Source organism: Poromitra crassiceps (genome assembly GCF_964638095.1).
Source record: "Poromitra crassiceps genome assembly, chromosome: 13".
In the NCBI taxonomy this organism is placed as follows: domain Eukaryota; kingdom Metazoa; phylum Chordata; class Actinopteri; order Beryciformes; family Melamphaidae; genus Poromitra; species Poromitra crassiceps.
The window spans coordinates 37274212-37291401 of record NC_139644.1 but is presented as its reverse complement, the minus strand read 5'-3'; the positions used below and the strand labels follow the sequence as shown (position 1 = coordinate 37291401).

Below are 17190 nucleotides of genomic sequence, written 5' to 3'. Positions count from 1 at the left end.
TCCAGTCTCTGTCTGTACTGTATGCACCCTGACATCTTTGCTCGTGTGTATGTTTCCACGTACGGCACTGAACTCCTCGCTCTCATCTCCCATCTCCTCCCGTATCGTCCTGCACTCGGCACCCAGGAGGTTCCTCAGGTTGACAGCGTGGATGGCAGAGCCCGCCTTCTTGTCCAGCGTGGCCTCCTGGCCAATCCAGTAGAAGATCTGCCAGTTCAGCGCTCCATTGTCATCCAGGAAGGTCTACAATGGTAGGGAGAGATCAATGAGAGGAAAAATTGAGGGACACATGAAGGAGGGGAATCAAATGGTGTAGTGTAGGGAGACAGTAAGATCAGTATGAGAACGAGCCTGGATAAAGTCTTGTAGTTAACATACAAACATCTAAAATGTCCTCGCTTGGAACTAAACAGCACAGCATCTACAGTATGTGAACTGTGTTCAAGGCAAACAAAGACATTTCAACGCTAGCCAAGTTGAATCCCCAAGTAATGACTAACAGATGATCTAAGTGGCAGTAGATTGGATGTGTTACCTTGAGGATAATGTAGCAGTCAGCCTCATAGAACTTGCCATGGAAAGTGTCTTCCACTTGCATGGGAACAAAGTTTTCTATCTGCCACACTGTCACACCTGGAACCTGTGGGAAAAGAGTGGGAAAGACAGAAATGTTGTAAAAATAGAGGAGGCACGCACATCCAACACAGTTAGTTTTCGATGGACAAGAGACGCCTCTTAACCTGTAAACATCTCTGACGGTTCTTTAGCCTGTGACCTTTCTTTTGGGACATTTATACTGTCTGTATATTTCAACTTTATATATTTTTTCCTCCTAATGCATGGTTGTCTCTATATACTGTACTGTATGTATATTTAGCATTTGACATTTCTCTGTATATTGACAATCTATGATTCTGAATGCTCTACACCTGGTGCACTTTCACGTCATGTAATGATGCAAATGTACTATGGGTATTTAAAGATGGCGTATCTCTGCTGTGTCAGAAAGGGTGTGAAGAAGAGCCGACCGGCTCGAAACGTCACGCAATTAAAAAAAAAAAAAAAAAAAAAACTACACGGGAGCTCCAGTGGTGGATATCAACAATCACTGTGGGTCAGGAGGAGGGGTGGTTCGATCGCCTGCTCCTCCAGTCCGCATGTCGAAGTGTCTTTGGGCTATTGAACCCTAAATTGCTCCCGATGACTGTGCTGTGCCAGCACCTGCATGGTAGCTTGCCGCCATCGGTGTCTGAATGCGTGTGTGGAAGAACACAGAGCAGCTCTACGGAAGTAGTTGGGTTCAGTTCCTTGCTTGAAGGCACTTTGATCGTTGTTGTCGAGGGAGTGGAAAGGATGATACCTCATTCACTTTCTCCATCTAAATGATCCTAGCTGGTCCCAAGAATCGAACCAGCGACATTCTGGTTACTGCTTCTTTACCCTCCAGGCTAGAGCCAGCCCCATTCATATGGTTTTAAAGGTGAGTGAAATGTCAAGTATGCACCTAAACTTACTTTCCTCTCACATCAGAGATACACAGGCAGACAGGTACGTCACATCGTGGAAATGAACAAATGCCACTGACACACAACCACACACACCTGCCCCACGTCCTCCATGTAGAACTCAGAGTAGTCCAGATGAGGTTTCTCTAGACTCTTCTCCCAGCGCCGTGTTTTTAGCTCGCCATATTTCAGATCCCCATTCTCCTGCAAAAACCAACAGGATTCGAGATTAATACAATGGAAAAACCACCCTATTCTGTTTATACTCTTCTCCTTCTTCGATCACGATGTTTGCCTGGGTCCAGACCTTCCAATCTGCCCACTCCACTGAGTTGAGTTTTGGCTGCTTCTCGTCTGGCACCGTGATATACAACAACGTTTTCCTCAGGTGAACAAATTACCAAATAACCAATCAGGGGGGCGGGGGGGGACAGAGGAACAACAGGCCTTTCCATGGGTACCCATACGTTTCCCTCTGTCTCTCTGTTGCTGCTAAAAGTGGGGAAATCTAAGTTGCTGTGCTGTTCAATGTAAAAATTTGAAGTTAATTTTATTTTAAATATTCAAGAATGTTTACAATAAATAAGTCAGACAAATCTACTGTATACTATCAAATCTTTTTGGAAGTTCGCTTATTTATCCTTTTCAGTAAAACAAACTAAACAACAGTTTTTATAAATTATATAGCATATTACATAGTGCAATTAATAATTAATTCACAACTAAGAGGGGAGGTAACGGCACATTTGGAGTGTGTGTTTGTTCGGGGGGGTGTTTCTATATCATAAAAGGGGAGCCTGACAGAAAACGTTTGGGAACCCCTACCTTACAGTGTCATGACTGCAGGTATCTTTAGCACAACAGGCACCAGTAGGAGACGAAGCCCTAAGCTTGACATGGATACCGCCGTGTCCTTTTGCATACATGGAAACCATTGACCATTGACCATTTCCTCCATGATGTCTCTGCTTACCTCCATGTGCTTCTTCTCCTGTGCGACGTCGGTCATGCCCTTCAGCACCTGAGCTGCCTGGTCATCCTGAGCCGAGTCCTTCCTCCTCCTCAACCTCATCTTCCTCGCCATGGGGTCACGTGGGCTGGCTCCTTGACATGCGCACAAACACAGTCATTTTTAACACGCTTGCAAACATAAAGATACAGGGTTCAGTTTCTAGAAAAGACACAGACGTTGGCTTTATGATAACAGAGGCACTGGCTGAAAATCTAACACAAACACACACACCTCCTCCAGCAGCAGCTACAGTAGCAGGTGAGGCCCCGGCCAGCCGTAGCTGGTTCTGTAGCGAGAAGTCAATGTTGTACCACTCTGCTGTCCGGTCCACTGGCTTAGGGGGCATCACCAGGTTGGGATTCTCACGCACGTCCAGCATCTACAGAGAGGTACAGTAGAGGGAAAGAGTTTGTGTGCGCAGGGGGCAGTGAAAAACCACTGTGAAACTCAGGAACTTTCTCAGGAAGTTTCTCTAGCTTTACTTTACACATAACAAATACCACGTCGTCAGGTGAGAACTTTTACCCTGCTTTTTCTACCAGGTCGTGAGGTGGGTCAGGACCAGGATATTTTAATCCTCCTTGTCTGAGGCTTGACATCTTTATACAGTAATCAAACCCAAATGAGCTCCACCATTATTAACTCAGTATAAACGCTCTTTGTTAAGATAGCTTGGTATGATGCATGTACTTTGTGAGTGGGTTTACTACCGTACCTCTAAGTCAGTCAGGAAGTGGATGGCCTCAGGCAACGTTACCAGACGGTTCTTGTTCAGCACCAGCTTCTTCAGCTTACCACACCTAGACAACAACAAAAGGAAAGACTGTCATCACATAAGTTCGTATTCTTGATCAGTGATATAATGAAAACAGAATCAGCCAAGACCAATGGACCTGTGCAGTGCAATGCAGAGGCTTGAAATGTAGAAAATGGCGCTTTATGTCTATGACACTGCTTTTTAAGAAAGACCTGCCATTAGCTAAATGCCCCCCCCCCCCCCTTTTTTTTTCACAACAGAGAATTGGCTCTTATGATCAGCCAATTTAGATACGATCAACCGAACAATGTAGAATTACAATCAGATGTTTGGATGATTGGCTATTGGCTATATTTGGATCTTCATTGGATCATAGTTGCCCTACTTTTGGATCCAAATAAATGTGTAACGCTATGGACAGACAGGACGCGGAAGCGCAGAAGCGCATTTTCCTCACGAGCAGGCGCCTGGCTGTCCACACAAGGAGCGCATTTTTCCACGCCGGGCATCAGCGACTGGCTCGTCTTCATCTTTTGTTTTCACATATCTACCTCATTTTGATCACGAGTTTATAACCTCATGTATAACGTCATGTGTTCATGACAACAGTTCATGACATGTCCATGTCTTGGGATTGGGGTAAACACTGAATGACTGACCACAGTAGGACAAAGAGTGTTTGTTAACAACGTTGTTGTGTAGGGAGGTCTATAGTCTCTCTCTCTGTCTCTCTCTAGCTCTGTTGTGTTGGATGACCACCTGAAACCCCACTTCAGATAGCAACGTCACTCCCACCTCTCTCTCTTTCCCCCTGCTCCCGCTGTCTGTTTCGCTCGCGTAAAAAATAGAACAGACGCCGAACTAAAGCGCCCCATGGCGCTGCGCTTACTGTGTGCTGTGCGTTTTGGCCGTGTGTGTGTGTGTGTGTGTGCGCATGTATGCGTGTGCGTTTGTGTGCCCACCTGCAGAGCCCCTCTGGGATGAGCTCCAGGTTATTGTTGGCAGCCATGAACTCGGTGAGGCTGGCCAGCTTGCCCACTCCTGACGGAACCCCATCGAAGTCCAGCTTGTTGGAGTTCACATACAGCTTCTTCAGCTTGGACAGCTTACAGATCGCAGACTGGATTGAGACACATTAAGAAAGATCACACTGGAATTCAAGTGGGAAAAAGAATCGGTATAATCACGTGATATAATGTGATATTTTACTTTTACATTTTGAGGCATTTAGGTCATGCTCGTGTCCAAAACAAAAAGGCGTTAAGTTAGGCTGTTGTGGTTGGTTATGTTTTAGGATGTGTTCTTTAATCACTAGGCCACGCTCCCACCTGATAACATGTGTTTTAGGATGTGTTCTTTAATCACTAGGCCACGCTCCCACCTGATAACATGTGTTTTAGGATGTGTTCTTTAATCACTAGGCCACGCTCCCACCTGATAACATGTGTTTTAGGATGTGTTCTTTAATCACCAGGCCACGCTCCCACCTGATAACATGTGTTTTAGGATGTGTTCTTTAATCACCAGGCCACGCTCCCACCTGATAACATGTGTTTTAGGATGTGTTCTTTAATCACCAGGCCACGCTCCCACCTGATAACATGTGTTTTAGGATGTGTTCTTTAATCACTAGGCCACGCTCCCACCTGATAACATGTGTTTTAGGATGTGTTCTTTAATCACTAGGCCACGCTCCCACCTGATAACATGTGTTTTAGGATGTGTTCTTTAATCACCAGGCCACGCTCCCACCTGATAACATGTGTTTTAGGATGTGTTCTTTAATCACTAGGCCACGCTCCCACCTGATAACATGTGTTTTAGGATGTGTTCTTTAATCACTAGGCCACGCTCCCACCTGATAACATGTGTTTTAGGATGTGTTCTTTAATCACTAGGCCACGCTCCCACCTGATAACATGTGTTTTAGGATGTGTTCTTTAATCACCAGGCCACGCTCCCACCTGATAACATGTGTTTTAGGATGTGTTCTTTAATCACTAGGCCACGCTCCCAACTGATAACATGTGTTTTAGGATGTGTTCTTTAATCACTAGGCCACGCTCCCACCTGATAACATGTGTTTTAGGATGTGTTGTTTAATCACCAGGCCACGCTCCCACCTGATAACATGTGTTTTAGGATGTGTTGTTTAATCACTAGGCCACGCTCCCACCTGATAACATGTGTTTTAGGATGTGTTCTTTAATCACTAGGCCACGCTCCCACCTGATAACATGTGTTTTAGGATGTGTTCTTTAATCACCAGGCCACGCTCCCACCTGATAACATGTGTTTTAGGATGTGTTCTTTAATCACTAGGCCACGCTCCCACCTGATAACATGTGTTTTAGGATGTGTTCTTTAATCACCACGCCACGCTCCCACCTGATAACATGTGTTTTAGGATGTGTTCTTTAATCACTAGGCCACGCTCCCACCTGATAACATGTGTTTTAGGATGTGTTGTTTAATCACCAGGCCACGCTCCCACCTGATAACATGTGTTTTAGGATGTGTTGTATAATCACTAGGCCACGCTCCCACCTGATAACATGTGTTTTAGGATGTGTTCTTTAATCACTAGGCCACGCTCCCACCTGATAACATGTGTTTTAGGATGTGTTCTTTAATCACTAGGCCACGCTCCCACCTGATAACATGTGTTTTAGGATGTGTTGTATAATCACTAGGCCACGCTCCCACCTGATAACATGTGTTTTAGGATGTGTTCTTTAATCACTAGGCCACGCTCCCACCTGATAACATGTGTTTTAGGATGTGTTCTTTAATCACTAGGCCACGCTCCCAACTGATAACATGTGTTTTAGGATGTGTTCTTTAATCACCAGGCCACGCTCCCACCTGATAACATGTGTTTTAGGATGTGTTCTTTAATCACCAGGCCACGCTCCCACCTGATAACATGTGTTTTAGGATGTGTTCTTTAATCACTAGGCCACGCTCCCACCTGATAACACGCAGAAACAAATCAAGATCATATGTAGGAATGATAAGCAGGTAAAAGAAAGAAAGAAAACAGCAGACAGTGGTAATAGAAAGACACCCATGCCGACTGAAGTGGAGTGATTACAGCTCAGGGGCAGGTAGCATCACTCCCACTGGACTCTAAAGAGCTACAGGTAGGGATGGGATATCGGTATCGGGTGCCGATATGACATAATTCACATATCGGATATCGGACTGTCATAACACCGTAACATAACATGAAACAGTGCTAGTAAGTAGTAGTAGAAGTGAGATAGTAACCTTAGCGGTTAGCTAACTCCTTAGTTTTGGAGATATTTTAGTCTCATACATATTTGGGGGGCTTCCCACTTGACCTTAATGTGGTAAAGTGGCAGGGGTGTTTAATTGTTGCTTATTTGTTGAAATATTATCTTCATAATTTTGAATGGATCAATTGTTTTGTAAATATCTAATGACCTTTATTAATTGTTTAATTGAATATTGTGTAATATTATGATCCAGGTAACTAATGCTATGAGATAATTGTTTACCATGATGATAACTGATGTCACAGTAGGAGCCAGCTACTATGGAGACTGCAGCTCCTTGGGAGAGTTGCCAAGAGCTCTGGTATCGGAATCAGTATCGGTATCGGCAGATATCCAAATTCAGGTATCGGAATCGGATCGGAACTGGGCAAATGTGGATCGGTGCATCTCGAGCTACAGTCCAATATTCTTTCATTCACTATTTTAATGGGGAGCGGAGGATGGGGCTTGACACTAACAGGGAAAAAAAGCATTTAAAACGATTTTAAAACGATTTTCAGACGGCAGCCCGTCTTTATTGTCACACAACACACTACAACACACACATGCTGACGGTGGCCGGTGAAATTTGTCCTCTGCATTTAACCCATCCTGGCTTTGTCCTTTCCTCCTGGGGCAGGCCAGGAGCAGTGGCCGCTTTCTCGTACAGCGCCCGGGGACCGACTTCGGATGTTGTCGTCACTGGTCGGATGACGATGACGATCTGATCTTCTGCATGTTTTTAGTGGGGGGGGTTATATACGGAGGAACCCCCTGGGAGAGCACGGGGAGAACATGCAAACTCCACACAGACAGAAAGGCCCTTACGACGAGATACCCCACCTGGGCAGTGGGCACTGAAGATATGGGGGGGAACACAACCACAGCGCCCACAGTGTCCAAGGCGAGAATCGAACTCAGGACCTTCAGACTGCGAGGCGACAGCTCTACCACTGAGCCACTGAGCCACCGTGCCCCCCCCCCCCTTTTTTTTTTTTTTTTGTACGTTGGTTAAAGCGCAAAGTAAAACCAGTTTTAATATTGCAACAACTCTTTCCCCAAAACATGTGCTCAGTCAGCAGCACTGGCAATGAGAGGAGAAGTACAGTGCGGAGGCCTGGTGTGTGATGCGTGGTCCTTACAGGCAGAGAGGTGAGCTGGTTACGGCTGAGGTTGAGTGTTTCCAGCTGCGTCCACTGGTCGATGCAGAGGGAGAGCTCTGAGATCTGGTTGCTGCTCAGGTTGAGTCTCTTTAGGTTGCCCAGCGTATACAGGCACTCTGGCACCCGACTCAGGTCGTTACCGGACAGGTCTACATCTGGGAGAGAGACAAGGAAGAGAAGGAGAGCATAGAAGTGTGTAGGAGTGTATCACAGTGTGCGAGTGTGTAAGTGTGTAGGAGTGTATCACAGTGTGTGAGTGTGTAAGTGTGTAGGAGTGTATCACAGTGTGTGAGTGTATCACAGTGTGTAGGAGTGTATCACAGTGTGTGAGTGTGTAAGTGTGTAGGAGTGTATCACAGTGTGCGAGTGTGTAAGTGTGTAGGAGTGTATCACAGTGTGCGAGTGTCACTGGTGGTCTAGTACAGTGGTCTTCAAAGTGGGCACTAGGGGGGCCAAAACAAATGAATGCAAATAAAAAGAATTGTGTGGAAGGAAATGATTGTTATATTTGTTAATACAGTACTACAGTATAATTATAAAATATATATATATATTTTATAATTATATATACTGTAGTATTAAATATAATTTAATTCTTTCCTTCCAAATAAAAATCGTATTTGGCATTCCCCTCTTTCTAATTTTCTTTCTAGGAGTGTGTGTGTGTGTGTGTGTGTATGTAGGTGTGTGTGCGTGTAGGTATGTGTGTGTGTGTGCGTGTGTGTGTGTGTGTGTGTGTGTGTGTGTGTGTGTGTGTGTGTGTGTGTGTGTGTGTGAGTGAGACTGAGTGGTAACCTGCTAAGTGTGTCAGTCCCTCCAGGCTGGTGGGCATGTTGCTCTGGGTCCTCTGGGTGTTTCTCAGATGCAGAGTCTGTAGTGCCACCATCGCTGGCAGCTGGCTGCTCACACACACACACACACACACACACACACACACACACACACACACACACACGCACACACGCACACACGCACAGCTGACAGTTAACACTCAAAAACAAAGGCTACAATCTTGCTTTGTAACTCAATTTACCATTACGTTTTAAGCTATAATTGCTGAACAAAATATTATCATATAATTCATGTGTTGCCTTAGCCATAAACAAAATCACAGATGTATTTCCTAGTATGTCAACAAACTGCACTGCGCTGACAAAGTGTGTATTACAGAAAGATCTTGCTCTGTGCAGCTTTACCTCATTATTAGGGGTGTCACGATACACTCAGTTCACGATACGATACGTATCACGATACTGGGTTCACGATAACGATACGATACGATACGATTTTAACAATATTTTTTTAAACTTGAATAATGACAATATATGACTGGAAAAGTAGTATTTTATTTGAAATGCACAAATACAAAACATGCTGTTGTGGGAAATTGTTATTACAATAACAACTAGAAAAAACATGAGATTGGAGATAAGGCTTATCTTGAAATAGAATGAGTTACACCGTCACTTAGATTTACTTTGAACTAAAAGGTTTCTCAGCAGTATAAATTCTCATTATGCATCTTCAGTTTTTCTTCAAACTCAAACAACAAGACTTTTCTTAGTCTATTTTTTATGCATCTTCAGTTTTTCCTGTCAAGTAAACAGTTTTGCCAGAAACTCAATTGAATGGTTTCTCTCCTGTATAACTTCTCATGTGTCTCTTCAGAGACTTGTTCAACTGAACTACTTTCCACACATTGAACTTCAACAAACAAAGACGTTTCTTTGTCTATTTTTGAAAAAAAAAAAAAAAAAAAAAAAAAAAAAAAAATCCACGATATGAGATTTCATCAACGATACATATCGTGACGTTTTACTATCGCGAAATTTCGTGGGACGATATATTGTGACACCCCTACTCATTATGCTATTCTCCAGTGTGTTTTGTGCACCATCGTGATGAATTCATCTAGGATTGTGGTTCATCACTCTTCTTATAAGGTCTAAGTAAAGCATGTCTATCTTTAATAGGGCTTGTGCAATATCATTAGGGCAGGTGCAATATTAAGAGGGAATGACAGAGAGTTCCCCAAACTTTTGAGTAGCCAGTCAGATTGCGCGGCGTTTGTTCCAGTGGTCCTTTTCCCAATTAATAAACAAACCTCAAATGTGTATCCATGAGTGTGACAATTGAAATAATACAAATAAACATTCTTATAAAGGCCCAATGCTCTATTTAATTATAAATAAAACAATATAAAAACACAAACAGGCAATGTACACTATATTTTTAAGAACAAAGAAAATAATAATAACTGTTTGTTTCCCACAGGATCTGGAGAGATTGTGGTGGGTGGATCTTGCTAGGACCCCTTTGGGGGGTTCGGGGGGCCATGCCCCCTGTAAGAAAAAAAAAAAAAAAAAAATTGTACATTTTAAATTAAAATGCATGAATCTGGTTCACTTTGAGAACAAATTTAAGAGGCTAGATGTATGAAGAAAACACATAAAATTACACAGCCTCTCTTTACTGTGCTGTGGTTTTTATAATGATGAATTTAGCGTTTTAGTCATAAAGATTATTGAAACATATTCCATTTTCCTGACTGAAATGTTATAACAGAAGTGGAGTATTGGCCAGAATGACATGAACATTTGGACACTTATTCAGCGGGTATCTTGTATGTTGCGTTCAGGTGCACTGTAAAAATAAATAAAAAATAAATAAATCTATAAAGTAGCCGGTAGGCCAGAGGCCAGTAAGCGGAGAAATAGCCGGCTGCCGGGGCTTGGGGAACTCCCTGGAATGAGTATTAATTTATCTGAACTCAGATCTTCTCCTCATCTGAAGTATGTTATCTCCACTGTGCCTTAGTGCAACATGCTATTATCTGTTGGTCATGTTCTGTAGCGTGTTTCAGTGTTACTCTGTCTTGGTTTGTTGATTTGTTTTGGACTGCTTGTGATTGCAGCTGTCTCTAGCACTTTTTACCCAAGACAGATTTCCCCTCGGGGACAATAAAGTTGATCTTATCTTATCGTTCTACGGGAACCCATAATGCGTGTGGGGCAGTGGCATCTTTACCGTAGCTGGGCGTGCATCAGTGGGTTGTTGTTGAGTGTGAGCGTCTGCAGGTGGACCAGGCGTCTCATCTGCGGCGGCAGGCTGTCCAGCTTGTTGTCGCTCAGGTCCAGGTACAGCAGGTCAGTCAGGTTGATGAACAGCTGGTTGGGGATGGAGTCGATGCCGTTGTGGCTCAGATTCAGCACCAGCATGTTCCTGCTGTTCTCCAGGTCCCGGGGGATCTCCGTCAGCTGGTTGTAGCTCAGGTCCTGAAGGCCGAGAAGGGGAAGGTGTTGGGTGAACACAAAAATGGACAGGGCCATTTTTGTGTTTTTGTTGTCTGCATAACAAATTGATTTTTCAGGACAGCAAAGCATCAACTGATGGAAAGAAAGTGAGAGTATCAAGATAAACATTAGATACATAAGACACCTGAAATAAGACACCTGTGAAACTGACTGCAGTGGGGTCACGGTTCGGTACGAATACGGTACGGTACAACGCGGGAAAAATCAAAAAAAAAAATCATTTTTTTTCATTTTTTATTTGGAACCTTGGGCATTCATTTTGAACAGGCAGTACTAGTGCTCCACCTAGTGTCACAAACTGGTACAGCATGGCCCTGTTTCAAGCAGTAAACAGTACATTAACAGTGCATACACTCTCTTGCATTAGGTTATATTTTATGTAGGGCTGTGCTGGGTTTATGTAACGCTGGGCTGCTACTGCCTCTTGTAGCTTGTCAGCTAGGTGGGCGCTAGTGTGCTGTTCAACAGGACAGAACAACAGGATTCTTAATTTCCCACTCACTTTTTGATGTAGTGTGCGGTCATGGTGAGGTAGCTTTCAGTAGCACGGGACGTCTATCCATCAGTTGTTAATGCAACGGCGGGTGCAGTGGACAGGCCGTGCTCAATCACTGCTCGTGTGCGCTTGGACAGACGTGGTGGGACCACGGTTTCGCTCATGTGTGAACGGCATGGGACCTTGTAACGAGGCTCGAGTACGTTTAATAAATGCCTGAAGCCGGCTTGCTCTACCACTGCATATGGGCACATATCCATGGAAATGTAGATGCCAATCGCCTCTGTAATCTTCTTGTGTCGGTCTGTGTTGGCATTCACAGGATGGTTAAAAGCAGCGGGGAGAACCCGTTTTCTTTACCCTGTCTCCAGTGAGCGGTGCATCTGGGTGATGTCGCCTGAGATGCGTTAGCATGTTGGAGGTGTTTCCACCGACGTACCCAACAACTGCCGAACAACGCCGACACACTGTCTTTGTTCGATCAATCTCTCGCACTCCATCGCTGTTGTAGTCGACTGGGAACCCGAAACTCTCCCACACCGCTGATTTAAAAGAAGGTGGTGGCTCTTCAAGCTCTGGTATCTCGCATGCCTCGCCTCTCGCCATAGCGTTAGTTAAAGTGACTGACAAAATGGACGGCTTTCTCGTGTTGTTTCCGCGTGTCTTCTTCTGTGGCGTTTAATGGCGTTCAAACAGCGTTCGTTTAGGTGCTTTACTGCCACCTTCTGGATTCGGCGTATTCGTTGTGGAGCTCCATGTATTGTACCGTGATGCCCGTACCGTGAACTCACGGGACGAATACATATACCGCGACACCCCTAAAGCCAACACACTTCCAAACTGACCTCGCTTTATCAAGCATGGCTTGGCAGGAGAATGATGGCAAAAGTTGCTGACTTCCTGTGCATATTTCACCATGCCTTGCTGCTGTAACCCTCTGTGCCTTGCTGCTGTAACCCTCTGTGCCTTGCTGCTGTAACCCTCTGTGCCTTGCTGCTGTAACCCTCTGTGCCTTGCTGCTGTAACCCTCTGTGCCTTGCTGCTGTAACCCTCTGTGCCTTGCTGCTGTAACCCTCTGTGCCTTGCTGCTGTAACCCTCTGTGCCTTGCTGCTGTAACCCTCTGTGCCTTGCTGCTGTAGCCCTCTGTGCCTTGCTGCTGTAACCCTCTGTGCCTTGCTGCTGTAACCCTCTGCCTTGCTGCTGTAACCCTCTGTGCCTTGCTGCTGTAACCCTCTGTGCCTTGCTGCTGTAACCCTCTGTGCCTTGCTGCTGTAGCCCTCTGTGCCTTGCTGCTGTAACCCTCTGTGCCTTGCTGCTGTAACCCTCTGCCTTGCTGCTGTAACCCTCTGTGCCTTGCTGCTGTAACCCTGTGCCTTGCTGCTGTAACCCTCTGTGCCTTGCTGCTGTAACCCTCTGTGCCTTGCTGCTGTAACCCTCTGTGCCTTGCTGCTGTAACCCTCTGTGCCTTGCTGCTGTAACCCTCTGCCTTGCTGCTGTAACCCTCTGTGCCTTGCTGCTGTAACCCTCTGCCTTGCTGCTGTAACCCTCTGTGCCTTGCTGCTGTAACCCTCTGTGCCTTGCTGCTGTAACCCTCTGTGCCTTGCTGCTGTAACCCTCTGTGCCTTGCTGCTGTAACCCTCTGTGCCTTGCTGCTGTAACCCTCTGCCTTGCTGCTGTAACCCTCTGCCTTGCTCCTGTAACCCTCTGTGCCTTGCTCCTGTAACCCTCTGTGCCTTGCTGCTGTAACCCTCTGTGCCTTGCTGCTGTAACCCTCTGTGCCTTGCTGCTGTAACCCTCTGTGCCTTGCTGCTGTAACCCTCTGTGCCTTGCTGCTGTAACCCTCTGTGCCTTGCTGCTGTAACCCTCTGCCTTGCTGCTGTAACCCTCTGTGCCTTGCTGCTGTAACCCTCTGCCTTGCTGCTGTAACCCTCTGCCTTGCTGCTGCAACCCTCTGCCTTGCTGCTGTAACCCTCTGTGCCTTGCTGCTGTAACCCTGTGCCTTGCTGCTGTAACCCTCTGTGCCTTGCTGCTGTAACCCTCTGTGCCTTGCTGCTGTAACCCTCTGCCTTGCTGCTGTAACCCTCTGCCTTGCTGCTGTAACCCTCTGTGCCTTGCTGCTGTAACCCTCTGTGCCTTGCTGCTGTAACCCTCTGCCTTGCTGCTGTAACCCTCTGCCTTGCTGCTGTAACCCTCTGTGCCTTGCTGCTGTAACCCTCTGTGCCTTGCTGCTGTAACCCTCTGTGCCTTGCTGCTGTAACCCTGTGCCTTGCTGCTGTAACCCTCTGTGCCTTGCTGCTGTAACCCTCTGCCTTGCTGCTGTAACCCTCTGTGCCTTGCTGCTGTAACCCTCTGCCTTGCTGCTGTAACCCTCTGCCTTGCTGCTGTAACCCTCTGCCTTGCTGCTGTAACCCTGTGCCTTGCTGCTGTAACCCTGTGCCTTGCTGCTGTAACCCTCTGTGCCTTGCTGCTGTAACCCTATGCATTGCTGCTGTAACCCTCTGTGCCTTGCTGCTGTAACCCTCTGTGCCTTGATGCTGTAACCCTCTGTGTCTTGATGCTGTAACCCTCTGTGCCTTGCTGCTGTAACCCTCTGCCTTGCTGCTGTAACCCTCTGTGCCTTGCTGCTGTAACCCTGTGCCTTGCTGCTGTAACCCTCTGTGCCTTGCTGCTGTAACCCTCTGTGCCTTGCTGCTGTAACCCTCTGTGCCTTGATGCTGTAACCCTCTGTGCCTTGCTGCTGTAACCCTCTGTGCCTTGCTGCTGTAACCCTCTGGCAAAGTAAAGAATAGTGGCGAAAAGCAATAACAGCAGTGAGTCACCTCAGAGGAAATACGGCTGTGGAAAGAGAAGGCTGTTCAGGAGCGGCCTGATAGAGGTGTAAAGAAGGAAGGCACTGGAGCGCAGGAAACTAAGCAAAGGCTGTTGTTGGATAAGTGGTGGCAGGCTGCAAGAAAGCCAAGGGTGTGGTAAGGAGAGAAGGAGAGAAGGGGACACTGGGGGACATAGTCAATAGGTGGGTAAGGAGAGAAGGACAGTGAGGGACAGAGTCAAGGGGTGGGTGGGTAATGAGACAAAGGGACACTGGAGGACAGAGTCAAGGGGTGGGTGGGTAATGAGACAAAGGGACACTGGAGGACAGAGTCAAGGGGTGGGTGGGTAAGGAGAGAAGGGGACACTGGGGGACAGAGTCAAGGGGTGGGTGGGTAAGGAGAGAAGGGGACACTGGGGGACAGAGTCAAGGGGTGGGTGGGTAAGGAGAGAAGGGGACACTGGGGGACAGAGTCAAGGGGTGGGTGGGTAAGGAGAGAAGGGGACACTGGGGGACAGAGGTGGTGAGTGAAGACATATTAAATCTGATGTGTGTACCAGCACAGAGAGGTCGTCCAGTTGAAAGATGTCATCTGGGACTCCAGAGTTTTTCAAGTGGTTGGCTCTGGCTACCACCGCCTGCACACATCATGAAACACATTTAGGGCATTATTATATGTTAGTGTCGTGATTATAGATTTGTAGGAAAAAGGAAACACAAGTTAACAAAACTGTGTTTGGACCAGAAGACCATCCAATCAAACCCAATGGGATTAACAAACAAAAAAGTCTAGACTATACTGTATGTTTACAGCAATATCTCCATGTGTCTTATGGATATGTGTGTGTGTGTGTGTGTGTGTGTGTGTGTGTGTGTGTGTGTTTGTGTGTGCATGGTGTTTGTTTGTTTGCGTGTGTGTATGTGTATGTGAGAGAGTTACCCGTAGGTTAGGTAAGCTGGACAGCTCTCCATGTAAGGTTGTCAGGCTGTTGTGACTCACTGAAAGATGCTCCTGAAAAGGGAGGATAAACACAGAAAAATGTTTCAATTACAGATACACAGAGCACTACACACACACACACACACACACACACACACACACACACACACACACACACACACACACACACACACACACACACACACACACACACACACACACACACACACACACACACACACACCTCATCGCCCATTTATACTAGGGCTGTGCCGATTCACTTATCTCCCGATTCGATACTATCACGATACTTTGGTGCCGATTCGATATATATTGCGATTCACGATTATTGCGATTCTACGATTATTGCGATTCGATATTACGATTTATTGCGATTTTTGTTTATTTTTTTCTTTTATTTTTTCAGTTTGTTTGCTTTTTTACACTAGATTAGAACATGGGAAAAGTTGAATCATACACTAGAGACTGTATATTATATATCATGAGTAGGGCTGGGCGATATAGTTAAAAACAGGGGCGGACTGGGATCATAATTCAGGCCGGGCATTAGATACCAAGCAGGCCAGGCCGATATGGGCCAACGCGCGTGAAATTTGGGCCGTTTGAAGCCAGATTTGGGTCCAATTTTACAATGAGATGCACCCACTTTAACCCTGAAGTGTAATTATTACTTCAGACTAACTAATAAAGTAATAAAACCACTAGTAAACCAGTAGGCGGCGCCTGGCCTGCTGTTCAGTGAGTGGCCTGACTGCAAGCACCCAAAAAAAAAAAAAAAAAAAAAAAAAAAAATTTTTTTTTTTTTTTTTTTTTTTAATTTGCGATTATCGATTCTGGAATAAAAGATCGATCCAAAAAATCGTGACATTAAAAATCGCGATACTTAGGTGAATCGATTTTTTCCCCCACCCCTAATTTATACCGTCCCTCGTTGGTTTCCCCTTGAGGTCGACGCAGCTCAGCAAAGAGCCACCCTCCACCTGAGGCGTCGGGTGGCTCTTCGCCTCCACGTCGTGCATTCAAATCAGTGAACGCACACAGGAGTTGATGATCCCTTAGATAATCCACAGTGAAGGTGAGGAGGTGCCTTGGCCAGCTAAATAATGAGCGATTAGGACAGAGTCTCACCAGCTTCTGTAGAGAGGCCAGCTCCTCTGGGAGGTAACACAGTCCTGTTCTGTTGAGCTTGAGCCATCGCAGGCTGCTCATAGACTTGACGTGCTCTGGGAAATAACCGCCCTGTGGAGACAGAAGAGCAAGAGAGGGAGAAAAGTGACAGCTGTCAGACCAGAGAATGAACAGCAATGTTGATACATAGTGACTTTGATCAAACCTGTGTACAATATTTGATCAATATATCAGTGTCAAATAAGGTGCTGAAATGTACTCTTGCCGGCATTGTCAATAAAAATAATATGTGCCTGTGATGGAGGTGGTGGGGTTTTATTGAAACTAGGTGACATGGCCTACAGAAAGTAATGCCATTGTCAACAGTTATTTTCAAATCATTTGAGCTTGAAATACTGATGTAAGATCCTACAGGTTACTCATAAAAGATGTGTGTGTGCAACTGGCAGTAACCCCTCTTGAGTACGGCCAGCAAATAACTCCTCAAAATGAAAAGGCTTTTGCAATTCAACTGTAAACATATCTTTGTTCTGAACTGCCAACAAATTCCAACAGGCAATCTAAAGTACACATCTATATCCAATATCTAACAAAAACAGACTATTTTTAACCTCATTAATACAGAATGAGAATAGTACTTTGTGTGTGTGTGTGTGTGTGTGTGTGTGTGTGTGTGTGTGTGTGTGTGTGTGTGTGTGTGTGTGTGTGTGTGTCAATACAAGATTAGATAGCATATCACCATCTTTCTGGTTTCAGGTGCATTGTG

The 17190-nt window shown here is 45.6% G+C and overlaps 1 protein-coding gene across 1 annotated transcript in view; it reads right to left on the bottom strand.

Moving 5' to 3' along the window:
* Positions 1-17190, bottom strand: part of flii (FLII actin remodeling protein) — a 36848-nt gene that overhangs the window by 17087 nt on the left and 2571 nt on the right. Inside the window, exons 2-14 of the mRNA XM_083650187.1 lie at positions 16425-16535; positions 15276-15347; positions 14893-14973; positions 10743-10990; positions 8511-8614; positions 7695-7870; positions 4237-4394; positions 3233-3317; positions 2749-2896; positions 2479-2609; positions 1602-1709; positions 536-640; positions 64-243 (exon numbers count right to left, since the gene is read on the bottom strand). Coding sequence (XP_083506313.1) covers positions 64-243; positions 536-640; positions 1602-1709; positions 2479-2609; positions 2749-2896; positions 3233-3317; positions 4237-4394; positions 7695-7870; positions 8511-8614; positions 10743-10990; positions 14893-14973; positions 15276-15347; positions 16425-16535 — 1707 coding nt within the window. The remainder of the gene's footprint in view (positions 1-63; positions 244-535; positions 641-1601; positions 1710-2478; positions 2610-2748; positions 2897-3232; positions 3318-4236; positions 4395-7694; positions 7871-8510; positions 8615-10742; positions 10991-14892; positions 14974-15275; positions 15348-16424; positions 16536-17190) is intronic.